Source organism: Andrographis paniculata, unplaced genomic scaffold (assembly GCF_009805555.1).
Source record: "Andrographis paniculata isolate CXL003 unplaced genomic scaffold, ASM980555v1 Contig95END, whole genome shotgun sequence".
NCBI classification, from domain to species: Eukaryota; Viridiplantae; Streptophyta; class Magnoliopsida; order Lamiales; family Acanthaceae; genus Andrographis; species Andrographis paniculata.
Window position 1 is genome coordinate 389,687 of NW_026137634.1, and position 22,051 is coordinate 411,737.

Genomic DNA, 22,051 nt, shown 5'->3' on the forward strand with positions numbered 1-22,051 from the left:
CCTTTTGAGAAAAGGCCTGAACAATTGCTCAGCTGCTAAAGAGCCGTGATACTGTGAATCCCATCAGTTTCATATGTAGCATCAAACATTCCTACACACACAAACGGGAGCGGATATTTTTCAATTAGTTGATATTTTGTTGTATACAATGACATTTTAAAAATAAATAAATAAAGAAAGCCACGTGGAGATATTATTAATCAAGCAAGTGTTTTTTACACAATTTTTAAATACATTTTTCTAAAAATCTAATATATTATACATTCATCATTTTTTTAATATTATTTATATAATTTTTATTTTATTTTATTTTTATATTTAGTATAAAAAATATTACTCCAAATCAAAACACAAAACAAACACACCAAATTGCTGTTTGTAAGGGATAGTCGGAAATTTAGATAAATTTGGAATTGCTTAGAAAAAAATAATTGAAATGGTTATTGTCATAAATGTGTTTATATTGAAGTTCTCAATTTATAAGATAATGAATAACAAAGAATAATATATGTAGGACAGGGAATAATAAACGAAAATTAGCTGAAAATTTTGAAAAACAAACTATAAATTAAAAAGAAATAATGTGGACCTTCATGGTTTTAAATATTTTTATTATAAATTTCATCATGAAAAAAAAAAAAAAAGAAAAACTTATATAAGATATTTTATTTTTTAAATTAAGAGAGGAAAAGATCGTTGTTTTCACAATTTCACTCAAATACATACCCAAACAGTGCCTTAAAAAACGTTGGATTCGAAAAAGATCCGTTCTCCCAATCGCCGCCGCACAGTTGCAGAAAGTTCCATACGGCGGAGTGAGCCGATTTACATGGACAAGGGTAAAGCAGTAATGGGCTCGGGCCGCCGGTGGGCTGTGGAGCTCACGGACAACTCAACGTCGCATTCGACCCGCGATATTCCCGATCCTCCTGGTTTTACTCGCGCATCGCAGGAACAGGTCTGTGTATTTGATTTGATTCGATTCGATGGGAGTGAATTGATTTAATACTGGTGTTGACGGGAAAGCTTTGATTCCTTTTGATATAGGATGACTCGGCTGCCAGTAAACAGAAGAAGGACGCGGAAGCGAACTGGAAAGCTCAGGTGAAACTCACGTAGTGTTTTTCTTTAATTTGATTGTGTATTGTGGATTTGAGTTTCTTGTGTTTATGGTAAGGTTTTTGATATATTGAAATTTTGTTTGAATATTGGTTATAAGTTTATTTTTTTTGGATCGATGATGATTAGAGAAAAAGGGAATAGAATCTCTTCTGTATCCAACTTTGGATGTATGGAAGCATTAGGAACTCCTGTGATCCAAAATTTGCTCCAATTAAATAAGTTTTGGGCATCCTTTATCCTAAGAACACTTCAGTTCTAAAAACGTGTATCTTAGGAGTGCTTTAGGGTGTTAGGTCGTGTGGTTTGTTTTATTTAAGTAGTAATGATCAGGGCTCTTAAATCTATATTTCATTTGGTTAATTTTATTTGTAATATATAAAGCATATGCTATTAAATGATTGGATGACAGTATTGTGGAGGATCAGTTTTAGATCTTAGTATATAAGGTTTTGTGATTGAATAAATTTGATTTGAATTTGAATAGAAGGTGACTTAATTATCTTAAAGTTCAACTTTTGTTAATTATAGCATTTTTATCTTTTCGATTGAAGAATAGATTCAACAAGGTTTTGTCTCTCTAGAACCCGAATGATTTCTTAGATTCAAAGAATTCTGTGAACTTGGGGCGTTGCTGGTATCTCATTAGCTACTATAGTTAGTGGTTCAATATGTTGTTTAGGTTTGTTGATTTGTAGTATTGTGTTCTATTATCAATGATGCAGTAGCTAGTCTTCCCATTTTGGCTGTAGATTGGAGTGATCATTATCAAAATCACGAAACAAAATTGTTTCTATCATGTTTCCTCGATTGTCAATTGAAGATTGAATTACTTGAACAGAAAGCATGGGAAGTTGCGCAAGCACCTTTTAAGAACTTGTTCATGATGGGCTTTATGATGTGGATGGCTGGAAGCACTGTTCATCTATTTAGCATTGGAATTACAGTGTCGGCTCTTATGCAGCCGATTAATGCACTTCGAGGGGTTGGAAAAGGTGAGCATGATGTGACATCCATTTCTGTGCTTTGGTTGTTTATTTGATTTTATATTATTGAATTGAATTATGATGTTCTTTGTTGCTTGGCCTCCTTTTTGTGTGATTCTGTAGTTGTGCCTACCACGATTTTGAGAACTTATTTCACTTTACAAAACAACAATATAGAAAACCTCAGTTGCCACTCCTCATTTTCCATGTCTTTAGTTTGCATAAGTTCTGGTTTAGGCGAGGCTGTAGCATTGCCGTCATTTAATATGGACTTCTAATTTACAGTTTAAGCTAATCTATTTAGACTTTACTTCTTCTGTTTTGGTTATCAAAGTAAGAGTCGCAATTATTTGTGTGAATCCTTCCAAATGAAGTTAATTGTAGATGTTTGACAGAAAGTATTGACTATGTAATTCACATGTATGTCAATTTAATTCGGTTGAGAAGATATGTTTTATGTTGTAAATGGAAATATAAATATTCAAGAGGGATTGAATTGTCTCGTAAAATTATTTGGCAGTTTAATTTTATACATTTTTGTGAAATATTTGGTAGACTTAACCATGACTAGAGGTTTTTTCTTAACAATTGTTACTTTGATTCTGTAGTTTTTGAGCCTTACAAAGACAATAAGGTGGATCTTTTGGCTCCTAAATTAGTGTTCATTGCCCTTAACTTGGCTGGGCTAGGAATGGGCATCTGGAAGGTTCGATTTCTAAATCTGTTGAAATAGTTTTTTACTATCGCATATCATTTTGAAGCATGTTTGAAAGCGTGATGATTTTTATATGGCGTTGACAGCTTAACACACTTGGTCTTCTCCCAACTCATGTATCAGATTGGGTTTCATCTTTGCCTCCACCACAGGTTTGATTTTGCACTTCATTCGATTTCATTTACATCACACAAATTCTTTGGCCTTCACAAGTAATGATAGTTTCGCTCAAACATTTAATTGCCATAGTTTCACATACTAGGCATGTGTGTGATTATAGCTTCAAAGTCCTGGAATCATACATATGAACAAACACATTATAAGCTAATGACTTGTTGGAGTTTTTTTGGTGAAGATAAATTGATTATTGTGATAGGATAGAATTGGGACTGAAGAGAATTAATTACCTTTACAATTTCTGAAACCTTTTCTTTATCTGCTCTCCTCTACAGGAAGTCGAGTTTTCTGGCGGAGGTATCCCCGGATTTTACTGAATGTATGGAGAAGGCGAATGCCAGAAAAGAATGATCCATCCTGTGGCATTTATCCTATTCTAATTCGATAATAGTTGAGTCGAACAGAAGGCGAGTTTGTTCTTGTTTCTATTTGATTTGTATTACCTCTCTATGTTTGAAGAATTTCTCTACTCTACTGCTGGCCTTACAAACAAGAATCTGTTTGTTTCCATGGAAAAGACAGGATAGAACAGGAGGACATCATCCATTATCGATTTTTAGAACTTCCAAGTTCCATGTCATGTGTAACAACTTACCATACGAGATTGTTTATGCATTGTCCAATTTTTACAATTGTACCAAGTTGTTTTGTGAGTGTTTTTTTGATTGCTCAAATGGGTTTGATTGATTGATCAAGAACTTGTAGATACATTTGAAATTTCACCATTTGGAATAGGTCTCGTTTGGAATTGTTGAATATTGTCTAAGGCCGCTTAATCTATTAATCTAATACCAATTGATTTCAGATTGAAAACGCTTTTTCGGTCCGGGACTTATCTACATAGCATTTTTCATGATATAGCATGCATGTGTTTTTGGCCGGTTCTTTCGAATTGTTTCTAATTATTAATAAAAAAGGTAATAAAAATAAAATAAGAATTTTCTTTATAGCAATAGCAATTAATCTTTGTTATTTCAAGGTCAATCTACTCACTCCTAGATACCGTCGCTTACTACAAAATCGAGTAATTAAATTCATATTTTTATAATAAATTGACCCCCCCCCCCCGGATTGAATGGGGGCAAAAACTGTATTTTTAATTTTTTTTTTTTTTATTATATTTCAATATGAGCATAGTCCTTGTAAATGTTTAAATTTTAATTTATTTTGTTAACCAAATTTTAATTTTTTCATCGTCTTGTTGGACATTTTTATTTTTCTAGTCCTTCATAGTCAAGGAGAGAGAAAGAGAGAACCCTTGTATAATTCCAATCGACGGTCCACATCAATCATTCATCAAGATGTACGGCTGAGATCTTTCCACCAAAGAAAAGGAAAAATCGAGTCGCACACCGATAACCAGAGTCGGTCTACGCCTCCATTAGTCATCTCTTTTCCTTTCCCTTTCCCTTTCCCTTTGCCTCCAACACCTCTCCCCTCTCGTCTCCTCCGCTCTCTGCTTGATAATTCAATCCAAATCTCTTTCCTATCTTCATTGAATTCTCAATCCCATCGGATCAAACCCGATTGTTTCGTTGATTCTGGGCGTTGATTGATTTCTTCATTCTTTCGTTAATTCATTGAATTAATTCTTTTGGGGGTCCAATCATATTCATTTTCTTCCAGTAATTGCTCGGGTTCTCATCCAGGACTTCAGATTGATTTTTCATTTTCATTTTTTGGTAATCAAATGTCACCAAGAAATTCGCAGACGAACTTTAAGCTGTGCAAGCATCTGTTGGATTACAAGCTTCAGCATAGTACAAATGGATACAAATCGATCCAAGCTTTGTTGAAGTGCAGCCCAAGTGGCAGGGCAATGATAGAACTAAAAAACCCTAAATCGAGTTCCTGTTCAGCAAGCCGCCATGGCCGATTCTTGATGTGCTTGATCTGCTCCTCCGTCAGTTGCTGCTGCACTTTGCCGGATCTACCAAATCACACCCTCCTCCATAGCCGATCCTTTCCCGGTCACGATATTGCTGTGGACATTGCGAGGGCTGAGCTTTACTGCTGTGCGTGCAGTGATCAGGTTTATGACCCTGAGTTCGATAAGCTTGTGGTGTCCAAACAAATGGCGATGATGGGGTTTTCAAGAAAGGGGCAGAATGAGACTGTTTTGGGGAAGAGGAAGAAGAGATTCGATTTCGGAGTGGATTTGGATTCGAGGAGGAAACAGATGTCGAAATCGTCTCTGCCTTTGGGATTGAGGGGATTGAACAATCTTGGGAGCACTTGTTTTATGAACTCTGTGTTGCAGGCATTGGTCCATGCTCCTCCTCTGAGGAACTACTTTCTTGGCGGCGGCCATAGCCAGGAGATCTGCAGGAAAGCTACTTCTGTAGGTGGTGGTAATGGATTGTGCCTGCCTTGTGACATGGATACTGTCTTTGAGGCTGTTTTCTCTGGCGAACGGGCGCCGTATAGTCCCGCCAAGTTTCTTTATAGGTTCGTCGATTTTGATGTATTGCTTTTGCAATGAGTTCTAACCTTAGCTAGTGTTTGTCGATTTGTTCGATCTTAATATGTCATAATGTGCTTGATAGTTGTATATTCTTAGGTAATTGGAGTTGGAATGTTGTTTGTGTTGATTAGATTTGGGATTCGAACTTCTTTTATGCGGTGCTTGATTGAATGAGGGGTTTCGATTTGTTTTTGTAGATGAATTGTGTGTTGGAACATTTCTTGTTTTTGTTGTTGATGTTAGCTGAATGGATTGATTGATTGATTGTTGTTGAAATTGTTTGCAGCTGGTGGCAGCATTCGGAAAATCTTGCTAGTTATGAGCAGCAAGATGCTCATGAGTTTTTTATTTCGATCGTTGATAGGATCCATGAGAAATTGGGGAAAGAAAAAGGCCTCGCAACTAAAGGTGACGCCCTTCGACTTTTGATCATTTCCTTTAATGCTGATTGAAATATTGTGTACAAAATCTGCATTTGTTGTCGCTAGATTACATCAATTTTATTTTGGCGTCACAAACTTCCGTTTCAGGAGGTTTTATGTCGCCAAAATTAATGAGATCGACTTGTCGCGGTGTTCGATAAGTAGTTGAAAGATGACGTTTTTCAGGAGGTTTTTTGTCATCAAAATTAATGAGATCGACTTGTCGTGGTGTTAGATAAGCAGTTGAACGATGACGTTTTTCGGGAGGTTTTTTGTCCTCAAAATTAATGAGAGCGACTTGTCGTAGTGTTAGATAAGTAGTTGAAAAAATGATGTTTTTCTGGAGGTTTTTTGTCATCAAAATTAATGAGATCGACTTGTCGTGGTATTAAATAAGTAGTTGAAAGATGACGTTATTCGGATAAGCAATTTTGCGAGAATAAAATTGTTATAACGGTTGCTTTTGAGCTCGGAACTAATTCGTTGCAATGTATGTGCAGAAAACGGGGATTGCCAATGCATTGCACATCAGGTTTTTTCGGGGCTATTGAGATCCGACGTGACGTGCATGTCTTGCGGGTTCACGTCCTCGACTTATGACCCGTGCGTCGACATATCACTCGACTTGAATACGAGCATCCCATTTGCGGCCGATCTACCCAAGGCGAGCAAGACGAGCGACGCCGTGGCAACATCGTCTCTCGCTGGCTGTCTCGACCACTTCACCCGACCCGAGAAGTTGGGATCGGACCAGAAGCTTTTCTGCGAGAATTGCCACGGAAAACACGACGCGCTGAAAGAAATGTCTGTGAAGAATCTCCCGCTCGTGTTGTGTTTCCACATAAAGAGATTCGAGCACTCTCCTACCCGGAGGATGTCGAGGAAAATCGACCGACATTTGCAGTTCCCGTTCTCGCTGGACATGCAGCCGTACCTTTCGCCATCGGTCGTTAAGAAACGATTCGGGAACAGAATGTTTCCATTCGAGGGCGAGGAAGTCGACGGCGGGTCGACGGAGTTCGAGGTTTTTGCGGTGGTGACCCACTCGGGAATGCTGGAGTCGGGGCATTACGTGACGTACCTGCGGCTGAGGAACCGGTGGTTCAAGTGCGACGACGCGTGGATCGCTGAGGTGGATGACGAGGTGGTTCGCTCGTCGCAGTGCTACTTGATGTTTTACGTGCAGAAAGCGTTTTGTCAGAAAGGGAGCGACGATCTCGGGTGCCAGTCGCCGTTGCCCCTGGCCGACCCGTTTGTCCCGATCGCCGGCTGTTGCTAAGCAGCGGGTTGCTCGGTGGCTGCTGTTCGTGCGGACATTGGGTCTGTGTGGTGATGGTCGTGTGCGTACGTATCGCATAATGTACAGATTGTCGATGCTTAATTCATACGACCGGAGACAGTTCCAGGTTCGATGCTTTTCGACTTTTTATTCGACCGTTGAAGCATATGTTCCCTGTTCACTTTTCGATCAAGTTGTGGAAAATGGCGAAAATTGCATGGAATATAATAGTAAGTTCATCACTAGGGCTGCGAATGGGGCGGGTTCGGATGGGTTCTACAGACTCGGAGACCTGCCGCGCTAGAAAATATTAGGCTCCAGAACCCACCCTGACCCGAACCCTTTGGGTTTGGGCCAACCTCCAAACATTTTTTTTTTTTTAAAATAAAATATAACTTATTTTAATAATTTAATACTTATTAAAAAAGTAAGTGTTAAAGGAAAAAAAGAAATTCAGTTCATAAAAAAGAACAATTATGGTTAGCACTCTAACTATTACGGCAGGCGATACAAAATTTTAGTTCAAAAAACAAGAACAATCAAATATTATAGGCGGTTCACAGTGATGGCGGTCAGCGGTAGGCGAGGAGACAATAGTCTCGATTGTGAAGAGAATTTAGGAAGAACAAGAGTGAATACAAAATTGATCTATAAATAAAAATTCTATTTTATATTTATTTTTTTGAAATGAATATATAATACTTCATTTTACCATCTGTAACGGTTTATTTACTTTGTGTTATTGTATTAACATTAAAAATATTCTTATATTTGTATAATTTTTTTTTTTATAAATGTCATTCTATTTAGTATTATAAGACAATGAAAGTATTTTTGCAATCTTTTTATTAATTTGTACTACGTTTTGGTATAATAAATAATATTCGAAGATCAACATGCAAAAAATAAATGGACCGTTAGAGCCGGACGGATGTAGTATAATTTATATTATATAAATATATTAGTTTTAATAATTATTAAAATATCCGGGCTTAGTAAAATCTGTACCTCGTCCCGAACTTGGCCGAGTTTAAAATTTAAAATCCATAATCCATCCTGAAATATATTTTTTAGATCCGAAACCGCCCCATTAAAAACGGATCTGGGGCGAGTCCGGGACTAACCTGCCCCATTTGACATCTGTATTATCACTGTGTTATTCTGGTGTTTCAAATCGTAAATATACATTCTTTACGAAACATGCATAGTTCAAATAATAAAAGTTGAGAAGAAAATTTCAGAAAAAACACACTTATCTCGTGAAATACGTACTACACTTGTAACCTGTCGAACAAATTAAAACATCGAAGTTTCGAACCCTTTTCCATGCTCAAAGCAAGCGCAATTCGAAGTTCCTATTTCCTCGGCAATGCAAGGAGGTCGAACGTCATCAAATGATCCATACCACGAGCTTCTATGTCGGACAAGATCCTCAAGAAACTCGTCCAACACTTGTGTAGTAACATGTTGCATAACAACGACATGCGCCATATTCCCGACACAAGAGAGCTCCCAATTATTTTTAAAATATTTCTCCAAAGGGCGCTCAAAAACAACGATGTTGCTATTATCATTTAGCATTGTACTAATGCCGGCATTCCTAAGCCCGTCCCTCAAATAGCGAGCATTCTTCAAGCACGCGTTTATTTCTCTTTTAAGTCCCATAAGGCCTTTAATGTTTAGACCATACCACATGAAGACCGCTGCATGACCATTTCGACTCCCACTTATTGTGGTGTCTAAACAAGCTATATAGTCGATTCTTGTCGCCAAAAGGGAGATATACTTTTTCCTCGTCATAAGCACGCCACAAGGCATTGGGGAACCCAATAGTTTGTGCGCGGACACGGCAATGCTTCCAATTGGCTTTTTGAAACTTAAGCTTGGCTCCTACGTATGTATCAAGAAAAATAAAAATATCACGTCAAATACCTATTTTTTATTACAAAACATCACAATGACTCAAAACTCTTATCTAAACTTATATTTATTTTGTTTTTGTCCATCCACATATGAATTCACAAACAAAAATTGCTTATTTTGTTCTGAACATGACAAATCTTTACAAGACATAAGACCATATATATATATATATATACAAAATAAGGTTCATAAACTTAGGCTCTATTTAGATAGAAATTGTGGAGTTTTAGAAAATTTTGAGAGTAATAAAAAGTTAACATTAAATATCATATTTTGTGAATTTTTTTTTTGAAAAAGTTACTGATGATAGAAAATGCCAAAAGTTTTAACAAATATCTATACAAACAACTTATTGTAACTTTCCCATAAAATAAATAACACGAATGTTATGTAAACGAATAAAAATGTGACTTCCCCGCGAGATCGACTACTATCATTCATATGCATATGCACACATATATTTATGTACGCATTTAGCTCATTTTCCTAGTTTCTTCAATCCCTCGATGGATTTTATACGCAACATACCTGTTCAAGTAAAGGCAACATAAGCCCGTATAGAGCTGCATCACAATGGATATAAAATCGATTCTCTGAGAAGCCACATTCATATAATGTTTCGATGACAAGATCAAGATTGTCTACGCCTCCTTTAAAAGTGGTTCCTACAAGATCAAGGTTTTTGGCCCGAAAAAAATTAAATGCGTTGTATAAAGCTGTGTCATATATATGGAAGCATTTTATAGTAGAGAAATGGGGAACCGATAATTACTTATATTAACATAAAGGCGCGACATATGGAAGCGTTTTATAGTAGAGAATCGAACAATATAAATACCTATATTAACATTGATGATGGCGGGCTTGTCCTTATTTTGTTTTAGTTTTTCTTTGAGGTCATTACAGTCTATTTCTCCTTTAATCGAAGCGTCGATCACCTTGCAATCCATTCGATACATTCTTGCTATCTTAAATATTGAATAATGCGTCTCTTTAGATACATATAAAATTCCATCCGGTAAAAGTTCTCTCCTATAAACAAAATAACCTTTTATAAGTAAAAAAAAGAAATAAATCATTTTGCTTGCTTATGTTTTTAAATTTATTTTTATGCTATTCATGAAAAAATTCTTGTTACATTCAAAATCAAAATTTTCATTTAAAATATGATGTCAAAAAATTTATTCTTTATTCAAAATATTATATTCAATATTTATTTACGTCACATCAAATATGTCTTTTTATTGTTCCTAAACCAACTCAAAAAATGCTAAACACTTCCAAAATAATATAATCTAAATAAAAGTTTCTTTAGAAAGTTTTCAAGTTTTTCATTGTTAGATTTTAATGTTTTTCGAACTGTATTTATTATTATTATTTTTTTTACAAAAGATCAATTCATATAACTATTTAAATAAAAATAAAATTCAAAATCAAAATCTAATTGATATATACTAAAGAAATTGAAATCAACATGCAATTACAAACCCTAGAAGAATTCCATGGAGATTGCCTTCTGTCCCTCCATTAGTTATGTAGCCCCAATATTCATTCTTCCTTATTTCCCATAGCCGCGCAAACCAATTCAAAACTCCTAATTCGAACCTCTTCGAGTTAGATGAAAAGTTGCTCTCGTTGAATGCATCGCCACAATTATTGATATGGAAACAAAACAACGGAGACAACGCAATGTAAGGGTTGCAATTTAGGTTCAAGGGATAGCCTAAAATCGACAAAAAACATACCAACGGTATTAGTTGATTTATTTATTTCAAAAACTCCATAAGTTTCTTGAAAGTTTACTAAGGGTGTGTTTGTTTGGGGGTTTGGATTTTGGATTGGGATTTGAATAGTAAAAATTTTGAATTTGAATAGTTGTATGATGTGATATAAATAGGGTTTGATGTGATGTTTTGAATGTAAAATTGATTTTTAGTATAATATAAAAAATGAAAAATAGGTGTTTGATTTGATGTTTTTGGGGGAAAAAAATTGGATGAATAGTGGAAATCCTCCAAAATCCTTCAAACAAACACACCCTAAGAAGAAAAAAAAAAATTAAAGAAGCAAAATATGGTCCTGAACATACCTAAAGAATGATCAACACTTTTGGCTAGATGTTCTTCGAATTCAGAAATTATTTTCTTTAGACAATCGGTTCTATCCTCGAACGATTCTACCACAGAAAAAGTTTCTTCCGTCTTTTCTTCATGATCTTTATCGTCGATGCGAAGAAATGAGAAGTTTATAGCCATGAAATTTAATTTCTTATATATATAGCCCAAAGTGACAATGATCAAACACTTAATATCGATGCTTTTAATTTGTGCAAATGCCTCCCCCTTATATAGACTATTGTTGGGTGTGTTTCGATGTTATTATAATTTTTCTTTTTTTTTTTTTTTTTTTTTTTTTTTTTAATTCAAAACATTACATTTAATATCTATTTATATCGATCACATGTACATCTCAATTTGCAATAGATTCATAATGAATGATTTTATAACCTATCCACATCAAATAGAGTATATTTCTCCAAATTTTTAGACATCTTTAATTTAATCTTGGTTATTAATAAGCTATATTCTAAGATATTTTTAGCTGTCACTAACAATCTTTATAGAAGATTATAATGATACGTATAGTAAAAATTAGCATTGCTACACTACTAGATCAACTAATATGTACGTTAATTAGAGTTTGCCGACTTTTCTTCTAATTGGTTCGGAATTTATGAGACCGTACTTTGAAACCTATTTCAGGTCAGATTTAATTTATTTAAAATAATTCAAAATTTCTGGGTTTTTTTTAAAATTACTGACTGCAATTGTTATTTATATTATTTTTGCTGTAAAATAAACTACATCAAATGATTTTTTTAATATTATGTATATTTATATATCTACTGTAAAGGAAAAAAAAAAATATATATATATCTTGTGAAATAAATTGTGTCGTAAAATGTTTCTGTAATAAAAACTATATAACGATTACAAAAATGTATAAAAAATTATACTATATAATTTTGTAACCACAGTACCATTTTAGGGGTTGGTTTTAGCTCTACCAAACTATTTATTACAGTTAAATGAGTGTGCCTATGTAAGATATAGGATTTACACTTATGTATGTTTGATTTGTACTTATATTTAAAGAATATACTATTTTATAAAAAAAATTGCATAATAAATAAGTAAATAAAAAATATATTTCAAAGAGAACAGAACCAATTATTTTATTATCTATGAATGATATTGGCAATGAGCAACCCTACGTACTCAAGTTAGGGGTGGGGGGGTCAGGTAATACAAATTGGGTGGTTCAAATTCGAAAATTTATTTATATTTTATTTTATTTGAATGAAATATTTTCAAGATTATAAAATAATCCGATCATATGTTGGATATTTTTCAATTTATTTTTATTTTTATTGGCATAATTTTTCATAAAATATATTATTTTATCTTATAAAATATTATATCTTAAATAAAAACTTAAATCAACGTCTCAATTGAAATCAATTTCAAACCACAAAATCCTTTATTTTTTTTTTAAAAAAAATTCAACATATAAACAATTAAAATGTACACGTAAAAATAATGAAAAATTACCCCATAAGAAATCAAAACTGAATTAGAAAACTACCCAAGAAGGCTAAGAAATAGTTGTTCACATCTCATGAAAAAGGCATGCATGAGAGACACATGTATTGCCTTGTAACAACTTTACTACAGATAAATCCATATTTTGCACTTATCTTTCCATCCTCATTGTTGGAAGATTATATAATTCATGCTTATTTTTTTTATTTGTCATTTACAAATATTCTTTTAATAAGAAATCACACCATTTTTTTAACAAGAGGCAAAAAAAAAAAAAAGAAAGTAAAAGCTACAAACTTTATCCCAGTAATTTAAAATTTTAGATGATATATTCATTTAATATGGTATCAGAGCGAAAAATTCCGGATTCGAGTTCCACCCTCATTTGTGAGAAATAATACATGTATAAAATTTCTACTAAGATTCTGTAAAAATGGGATTCTTCATTGCTAATTCTTGGCAAGAAAATTTAGATGATATTGTGGTGTTAAAATGGAACACAAGGGTAGCTCCAATCATTGAAAGCTCGATGAATTCGACTAGCTACTTCAATAACTCGAAGATCGAATGTATTGGGAAGGACGCCGTTTGGTTAAATACGAACAATTTTGGTGTCCTGCGAGGATTCTCCGACCAATATTGTCTGCTCAAAAGAACTTCGAAGCAAAAGACACCGATATAATAATGCTCGCAACGATGCCAAAATCGGGAACCACATGGTTGAAAGCCCTCACGTATTGCGTAGTCCATCTCGATGTCCAAACCCTCGATCAAAGTCCTTTGCTCACTTCCAATCCTCACACATTAGTAATATATACTATCTTTAAAAATCTATGGTAGAGTAATATTTATTTTTTTTTGGCATCTCTCATTTTTCAAATGCTGACATGGAATTCTGCAACATCTTTGGCACCAAAACGATGTCATTTTCGACACAATTTATAAGTAGAGAGCAGATAGAATCTATATGTATCCTCGTCGCTCACGCTAATCCCATTTTCTGATTCACTTTGTCTCAATGTGTCTGGACTTTTCCTACCAGTTTGGAATATGCATACCTTGCTACATTATAGTATAAATAATCACAAACAATATATATATATATATATATCAAAAAATAAAAAAATAATTAGAGAGGAATGAAATACCAAAAATTTCAAATGCTCATTATATATATATATATTGTACCTTACAACAATACATATAAATATATATATGAATTTTGCAGTACACGGTGTTGAACCATCCCTATCGCCTTGCCTTTAAAGCAAATTTGTATTCTTGCAGCCGCCCTAGATTTTATGTTATTGCAATGTAGCCAAGCATAACATACAAAAATGGATAAACTCTTAGTATCCTCCGTTGTATACTACAACGTGGGCTACAGACAAATCGAATGGCTATTGGTTCTTGTTTGAAAAATTAAATACTTAAATCAGACATGATCACAAGAAGCCATTGATTCTTCGATGGAAGAAAAAAAGATGTCGGAGAAGGCTGGCAGTCGTAAAGGGGGCCTTAAAACCATGCCTTTCATCATAGGTATAAAATAAATAATATATAACCTTAATTAATTTCCATTTGATTCTTGATTAATAATGTTTTTGAATTATTGCAAACTGTACAGCAAATGAAGCACTGGAGAAGATTGCAGCTTATGGGCTTCAGCCAAACATGATTTTGTACCTAATAACTTCATATAATTTCAGTGCTGCTGGTGGAACAAACCTTATGTTCATTTGGGGAGCCATCTCCAACTTCTTGCCTATTCTTGGAGCTTTTCTTTCCGACTCCTACTTGGGCCGATTCTTGGTTATTGCTATCGCGACTCCCACTACGCTTCTGGTGATCGCACCGATCTTTGTTTATAGATATTATAATCTATTCGGTAAATAAGAGACTAAATTAGGGTTTGATTCTTTTGCCTCCAAATCTCAAGTTTCGACTCTGCGTTTCTTAAAAAAAAAAATTATATTTTCTCTCTCATAAAACATTTAATCATACAGTATTTAAATAGCATACTCAAATTAAATTTTTCCACAAAGAAACATGCTCTAATTACTTCTCCATAGGAGCTTTATGAATAGTATAACAAACCAGTTCAACAGGTTCAAACTTGTTTCAATAACCTGAAGACAAACATAAATTCTAATCTTTTATAAAATTTGAATCTTAGTTTAAATTATTTTGTTTTTTAAAGGAATCAAGGTAAAATAATATTTTCAATTAGTGTCTTTTACTCTTTTACCAAAAATAAGCCGAGATCGAACCCTTAACAAACTCCTAAACACGATGTCCTTATTATATTTTTCTTGTAGGGTTTGATTGCCCTTTGGCTAACAGCCATAATACAAGAGTTAAGACCAGCAGCATGTGATCCAAGATTAGGGAAATGTTCGAACCCAAATGCAGGCCAATTAGCATTTCTTTACATGTCTTTCATCCTCATGTCGATCGGCGCCGGCGGAATCAGGCCGTGCTCCATGGCTTTCGGGGCAGACCAATTCAACAACCCCAAAAACCCTAATAACCAGAGGATTCTCGACAGTTTTTTCAACTGGTATTATGCCTCTGTGGGTGTCTCCCTCATGTTTGCAGTCACCATTATAGTATACATCCAGAACAAATACAAATGGATCGTTGGATTCGGCGTGCCTGTCGGGCTCATGTTCGTTTCGACAATCGCCTTCTTCCTCGGATCCAAGCTTTATGTTAAGATTAAGCCCAATAGGAGTCTTCTGACAGGCCTGGTGCAGGTTGTTGTGGCGGCATGGAGGAATCGCCGCCGTGAGCTTATGCTGCCTGAGGATTCGGACCGGCAACTTTATTACCATACAAAGGGTTCGAAGCATGTGGTGCCTACGAACAAACTGAGGTGAATTATTATCCCTGTTCATTTTAATTTACTTGTATGGAATTTGGGTGTGTTTTTTTTGGGTTTCAACAAAGAGTTGTAGCGAAAGTGATTTTTCGTAGGGTGATTGTCACTGCATTTGGATCGGAATTTAGGTTTTCGATTTGTTCATATGATAGGTGAAACTAAGTGGATGTCTGAATGGACTAATGTTGAAGAACCGTGATGAGTTAGTTGCATTTTATGGTATCAAATATTTATTTTTCATTCAATAAAATTTTAAACTAAAATATTCTTACATAACTACCGCACCATTTGATTTTTCTTGTCTACGGTGAAAGTTGTTGCAATTATCTTAATTTTGTAGAACAACCGGCTACACTAATACCAAAAAACATCGAGGTAGTCAAAATTTTAGAAGATAATTGCAAATTTAGTCATATACTATATACTAACGGTCAATTATAAAAAATGATAATCCATCGTAAATACATAATTAAATTTGCAATTTTTGTAAATTTGAATGTTAGATTCCTATATTATTTGTGTTGTTATCCATTTATTTGACTCAAACATTTATCTATTCATCAAAGTTCAAATTTTCCCAACAAATTAGAAAAAAACAAAGAACCTTGTTTGTTTTGTGTTTTTATTTGAAGTCATCGTGAGGTATAGAAAATTGCACGAGTAATATAAAAATAATGAATATATATAATATATTAATTCTTTTTTCGAAAAAATGTGTTGTGTGGCTTATCACTCTGCATTTTTCGAACATTTCAGTTTCTTGAATAAAGCTTGCATGTTACAAAACCCGGAAAAGGATCTAAACCCCGATGGATCGCCAACAAATCCATGGAGGCTGTGCAGTGTGCAGCAAGTAGAAGTCCTAAAATCTGTGATAGAACTAATACCAATGTGGTCTACCGGAATAATCATCGGAGTGACCATAAGCCAGCAAGGCTTCCCAGTTCTTCAAGCTGCCACCATGGACCGCCATCTTGCCGGCGATTTCAAAATTCCTCCGGGATCATTTGGCCTTTTTGGAATCACGACGCTCACCATTTGGGTTGTCTTATATGATCGCATCGTCGTGCCATATCTCTCCAAGAATTCGCAAGGCATCGGCGTAAAGGCCCGTGTAGGGACCGGGCTTTTCATTTCTTGCTTGGCCACCGCCACGGCTGCCTTGGTGGAGAGGAAGAGGAGGACGGCGGCAATCCACCAGGGTTTGGCTGATACCCCTAAGGCACAGGTAATTACTATACCTTTTAATATTTTAGTTGTCTAAACTTATGTCTATTTAACCTGACATAAACATTAAAAAGAATTAGTAAAAATTAAAAAAGAAAAATTCTTATAAAGTAAAAAAGTAATAGTTTTTTACTAAAAAATAAGAATATAAATATTGAACAGCAATCCGTAGTGTTAAACGTGAATTTACGACATACATGAATTTTGCATATAAATAATTTTTATTTTATTTTTATTTTTTAAAAGAAGACGGTGAGATTCGAACACGGAATAATATGTTAAATGCATTAGTAATAATTTATTTTTAAATTTAAAATTTTTAAATAAAATAATTATTTAACATAATATCACAGCGGAATGTCATGTATTTAAAGAAAACCACCTTGTATACGAGGAAGTCTTTAGTGAAATAGTCAATTTAATAAATAATATCATGATTTTGATGGAAATTATAATTTGAATAAATTTACAGTTGTTGAATGATTAATATACATACGTGTTTAAATTTATATTTTCTAGTGCATTTTTATTATATACTCTATACATAAATCTGAGTTACATATTAAAATGAGATACTCAATAGCAATTTTAGATTTACTATAAAGAATAAAAATTAAGTAAAGCGGTATAACAACCAACAAGTTAATTTCCTCATCAGGTGGACATGTCGGCAATGTGGCTAATACCACAACACTGCCTCGTCGGACTTGGCGAGGCTTTCAACGCCATAGCCCAAATCGAGCTTTATTATTCTCAATTTCCAAAGAGTATGGCGAGCATTGCCGTGGCTCTCTTCACGCTCGGCCTTGGCGTGGCAAACCTATTGGGAAGCCTCATAGTCACCATAATTGACACAGCTTCGAAACGTGGAGGGAAAGTGAGCTGGGTTTCGACAAATTTGAACAAGGGACATTACGACTACTATTATTGGGTTCTCACCATTCTTAGCGTCGCCAATTTCATCTACTTCAACTTGATTGCCTGCAAGTTTTACAAGTGCTGCGAAGAAGACAAAGTTTGGGATGAAGATGAAGATCATGAAGATGTTGGAAAGATTGAGGTTCAAAAATCGGTGGATTCTTCTTCCTCCATGTATTTATCTGCATGAATGAGCAAGTTTATAGCTATCAATGATTTCTGCCAAATACAGAATAATGTCTTTTCATATAATTAATTATATCTTCATTTGTATAAATAATATATAAAATTATTTTCATGTATTTATTTATACATGGATGACTTAGTCCATTGTTATACTATAATTTTTATCTATTCACAATTCTTAGTCTATTGCCCAATAATTTTTTTTTTTCTTAAATTTCAAAGACAAATTCTTACTATTTAATTTATACGATTTTTAGTAAAAATATGTTATTATTATTTTATAAAAATATCATATAAAAAAAATGCATTATTTAGACACTCTAACTTGAGTAAAACCTTAATATGACCACTTTTGTTGAATGATATATATGTTGAATCAAAGCCCAATTTTTTTAGAAAATATAATAACTATGTTCTTATCCAATGAAATTGGGTTTTTATTAATAATTCAGAGGCCCAAGTCCAATAATAATAATAATTTTAAAATAACTCCTACCTCTGCTTTAATACTAAAATAATTTATGAGGAGATGTATCATAAGAAAAATAAATTATTTTCTATTTTTAAATGTAGTAGAAACTTGGGTTTGGTAACTAAAGAAGCAAATCCATAATTATTATTATTTTTTATTAACTTCTTAATGAAAATTTTAAAATAAAATTGAAAAGACAAATTGCAATATGATAATGGTATCACTATTTATAGAATGAGAAATGCAGATTTTATCAGGGCATACATTTTGTAATAAATTTTAGTTGGGTCGTGTAAGTGGGCCGGATCAGTGCCTAACCTACCCACCCGTCCACCCATGGCTTTGGATCCATTTCAATCTTCCTTTTTCTGCAATGGAGGTTTGGCTCTAGAATTCTTGTGCGAATCGGAAGCGCTGATCAGCCGCACGAGGATTTCAGTAAGCTCAAGCTACTGCGGAGGTTGATTTTTCTCGTCAGCAATGCGGAGACTGAAATCGCTGTTGCCGTTCGCCCGGACTGGTTTTGTATCTCAACAGAGAAGAAGCTTTTCTGCTCTCCCCAGCTATGCGCAGCCGGATTATCTCCAGAAAGAAGAGGCTAGTTTCTGAATGCTTGCCTGCTTTATTTTGCGTGTTTTGCACTTGAATTTGGGTTTTTTTTTTTTTTTTTTTTTTTTTTATTATTGGTTTTGGTGCTTATTTTGACGGAGAAATTGGTTTTGCGCGTGTATATGAAGTTATTGTAGGATTGAAAATTATGGCGTTTGATTGCAGGTGTTGGTGCAAGGCAGGGCGAATTCCAGAGAGGCCGTTCTGAATAGACCAGCTGCACTGAATGCTCTCACTGCTTCCATGGTTAATTGCTCTTAATTCTTTGTTCGTTTCCATACTCTCTTCTAGGAGTTGATTGAGCTACTGCTCGTTTTTTCTTTTGCTAAACTCTCTGTCCTACGTATGAGAATTATGCAGCTGCTTCAAGATTTTCGTTGCAGAGTCCACAGAATTACTATTTTAGTGAATTTTATGTTGATATGTGTTGAATGCAAGTTCTTTGACTCGATGCTAGGTTACTCGATTGAGCAGATTATATGAGTCTTGGGAGGAAAACTCGGATATAGGATTTGTCATGATGAAGGTAATTGAACAAAATCATTGATCTTCTACCTCGAATTCCCTTGTCTGAAGATGCTGTTTTCTTGAAGGGTAACAGTCACAAAGCATTCTGCTCCGGCACGGATGTTGTTGCAATATATCATCTCATTAATGAAGGTTGGCCTCCATGAAAAGTTATATGTTTTCATGTTTAATTTTGGTGCTTAGAGTGAGCTAATCCTTGTACTGTGGTGAACTCTATGGTCGTATGAGTCGTGTTACTTTCAACCGATATAATAATTTCTGCTGAAAAGTTGATGTTTCTTGGTACAAGATGCATAGACTTTGTAATTGTGGAATTTTTTTTACTATCATATTCAGTTCAGTGGCTTAAATTAATTCCAGGGAAAATTGAGGAATGCAAAGAATTTTTTCAGAGTTTATACAACTTCGCCTATGTTTTGGGAACATATCTTAAGCCAAATGTGAGTGAGCTTGCTTCTCTCGTTTAAATTAGAAAGATCAATACCACAATTTATGTTCTGTTCTACCGTGAAACATTAGTTGTAGCTGAATGTCAAATCATCTTTTTGATTGTCCAGGTGGCTATAATGGATGGTATTGTTATGGGAGGTGGGGCAGGCATTTCACTTCCCGGGATGTTTCGTGTTGTAACTGATAGAACTGTATGAAATTGATCCCTCAATATAACCTTATTTTTGCGTCATATCACCTGAATTGTTAAAGTGATAAAGATACGTTCTTTCACCATCCGGAGGAATGGAATGGTAAACTGCCTACTTGTTAAATTTTCCGAAAAATGCAGGTCTTTTCGTATCCAGAGGTTCAGATAGGTTTCCATCCCGATGTAGGGGCATCATATTATCTCTCTCGTCTTCCTGGATATTTAGGTATTGTAGAGCTGACAAGATTAGGTTAAGATACTATCATACATCCTGAAGTTGTTGAATATTCTATTATTCAAAATACTGGTGTTAAATTGAAGGCCTTATCATATGAAATCGCTAATTCGTTCCATCATTTTCTAGGAGATTGTATTTTGTTCTAAACCCAATAGTAGCATCTGTATATTTTATGCAACAAAGTCAAGATCACATCTCTTTGTAGGTGAATACTTAGCTCTTACGGGTGAGAAGTTAAATGGCGTTGAAATGATGGCTTGCGGTCTAGCTACACACTATTCTCTCAAAGAAGTTAGTGTCCTTAAACCATTCTACAAACTGTTTATTTGTCTAGTTTTATCTTTTTTAATTATCTCTACTAATCAACTTTCCGCAACAGAAACTTCCTCTGATTGAAGAGCGGCTCGGTAGTTTAATAACTGATGACCGCTCTGTCATTGAAAACGCCCTTGCTCAGTATGGTTGTTTAGTCTATCCTGCTTATGAGAGTATAGTTCATAGGTGATTTCTCCATTCTCAGTATTTTCTAGCAAAATTGTTTATATTATGTGTACATGAAGCTAAGATATTATGCTCGACTCCTTGTTGATTCAGGATTGATGTAGTCAACTCAATTTTCAGCCACAATACATTGGAGGAAATTGTGGAAGCTTTGGTAAGTTTCCCATTTGTGTGTTCTTGTTTGCACTCGTATTTCCTGGTTAAGGAAACTATCATATACTCAACCCATTTGGCATATATTAGTTCATTTACTTACTGCATATACAATTACTCGTGTAGGAATCAAAAGCAGCCGAACCCGAAAATAAGTGGCACGCTAGAATGCTGAACAAAATAAAAGAAGCTTCGCCACTGAGCTTGAAAGTGACATTGCAGTCTGTAAGCTCAACAGAGACTTCATATCAAAAATCTATTCAACTTTCTTCTATCTCCTGCCACTCTCTAACCTTTCCATCCCTTCCCAATTGAAGATTCGAGAGGGTCGATTTCAAACTATTGATCAGTGCCTGACTAGGGAGTATCGAACATCCCTGAAGTTTATATCCAAGCACGTCTCAAATGATTTTTGCGAGGTACTTGCTGGCTTTCAATTCCACAATTTGTTACTCAACCTAATCAACATGTAAACCAAAATTCAACTCTTAAACTTATATGATCTTCTGTTTTTAGGGTGTACGTGCAAGATTAATCGACAAGGATTTTGCTCCAAAGGTATCTATCTAATCAATGTGCTAAAAGTTTTCACGTAAGAAGATAAAAACACAACATATTGTGATACTACTTTCCTGATTTTTCAGTGGAATCCATCAAAGTTGGAGGAGGTGACTGAGGACATGGTCGCCTCGTTCTTCGCCCCTCTCGGTGAAATCGAGCCTGAATTGAAGCTTCCTTGTGAAGTACGCGAGCCGGACGTATGAATTTTTTCACAAAAAGGAAGAAGCAGGTTAACTTTGGTTATTTCTGAGGCAAGTGCTTCTTTGTTAACTGCAAATTTTGTGGTGATTCACACTAGTAATAGAATGTGGCATTGTCGTATGTTATAAAGATATATTGTAGCACTAATAATGAATGACATATGTTTGTTTCTTTAGCTCTTGATTTATAGTACTATTGTGTCATTTTATGTTTGCATTCTTGATTGATATGAATGAAATGAAAATTAAC

General features: G+C 34.6%; 5 protein-coding genes across 5 annotated transcripts; 4 read left to right on the forward strand and 1 right to left on the reverse strand.

Annotated features, from left to right (window-relative positions):
- The first annotated feature begins 696 nt into the window (after nucleotides 1-696).
- On the forward strand, nucleotides 697-3,629 carry LOC127243137 (uncharacterized). Its single transcript, XM_051263008.1, has 6 exons — nucleotides 697-958; nucleotides 1,048-1,104; nucleotides 1,961-2,114; nucleotides 2,714-2,811; nucleotides 2,907-2,972; nucleotides 3,273-3,629. Exons 1-6 carry the CDS (start codon nucleotides 830-832, stop codon nucleotides 3,312-3,314), a joined length of 546 nt encoding a protein of 181 aa, XP_051118965.1. The 5' UTR covers nucleotides 697-829; the 3' UTR covers nucleotides 3,315-3,629.
- A 728-nt stretch (nucleotides 3,630-4,357) lies between these two features.
- On the forward strand, nucleotides 4,358-7,540 carry LOC127243609 (ubiquitin C-terminal hydrolase 22). Its single transcript, XM_051263704.1, has 3 exons — nucleotides 4,358-5,445; nucleotides 5,748-5,869; nucleotides 6,384-7,540. Exons 1-3 carry the CDS (start codon nucleotides 4,688-4,690, stop codon nucleotides 7,160-7,162), a joined length of 1,659 nt encoding a protein of 552 aa, XP_051119661.1. The 5' UTR covers nucleotides 4,358-4,687; the 3' UTR covers nucleotides 7,163-7,540.
- A 918-nt stretch (nucleotides 7,541-8,458) lies between these two features.
- On the reverse strand, nucleotides 8,459-11,340 carry LOC127243551 (serine decarboxylase-like). The gene is made up of 5 exons (XM_051263637.1): nucleotides 11,175-11,340; nucleotides 10,574-10,808; nucleotides 9,924-10,117; nucleotides 9,614-9,750; nucleotides 8,459-9,052 (listed from the first exon to the last, which is right to left on the reverse strand). The coding sequence occupies exons 1-5, from the start codon at nucleotides 11,338-11,340 to the stop codon at nucleotides 8,459-8,461; spliced, it is 1,326 nt and encodes a 441-aa protein (XP_051119594.1).
- Nucleotides 11,341-14,171: 2,831 nt separating this feature from the next.
- LOC127243552 (protein NRT1/ PTR FAMILY 1.2-like) lies at nucleotides 14,172-17,903 on the forward strand. Its single transcript, XM_051263638.1, has 5 exons — nucleotides 14,172-14,229; nucleotides 14,315-14,532; nucleotides 15,006-15,562; nucleotides 16,325-16,796; nucleotides 17,454-17,903. Exons 1-5 carry the CDS (start codon nucleotides 14,172-14,174, stop codon nucleotides 17,901-17,903), a joined length of 1,755 nt encoding a protein of 584 aa, XP_051119595.1.
- An 823-nt stretch (nucleotides 17,904-18,726) lies between these two features.
- Nucleotides 18,727-21,977, forward strand: LOC127243611 (3-hydroxyisobutyryl-CoA hydrolase-like protein 2, mitochondrial). The gene is made up of 14 exons (XM_051263706.1): nucleotides 18,727-18,968; nucleotides 19,146-19,226; nucleotides 19,438-19,506; nucleotides 19,574-19,640; nucleotides 19,869-19,948; nucleotides 20,066-20,149; nucleotides 20,290-20,374; nucleotides 20,592-20,677; nucleotides 20,766-20,887; nucleotides 20,981-21,041; nucleotides 21,167-21,265; nucleotides 21,358-21,459; nucleotides 21,557-21,598; nucleotides 21,685-21,977. The coding sequence occupies exons 1-14, from the start codon at nucleotides 18,852-18,854 to the stop codon at nucleotides 21,802-21,804; spliced, it is 1,215 nt and encodes a 404-aa protein (XP_051119663.1). The 5' UTR covers nucleotides 18,727-18,851; the 3' UTR covers nucleotides 21,805-21,977.
- Nucleotides 21,978-22,051: the final 74 nt, after the last annotated feature.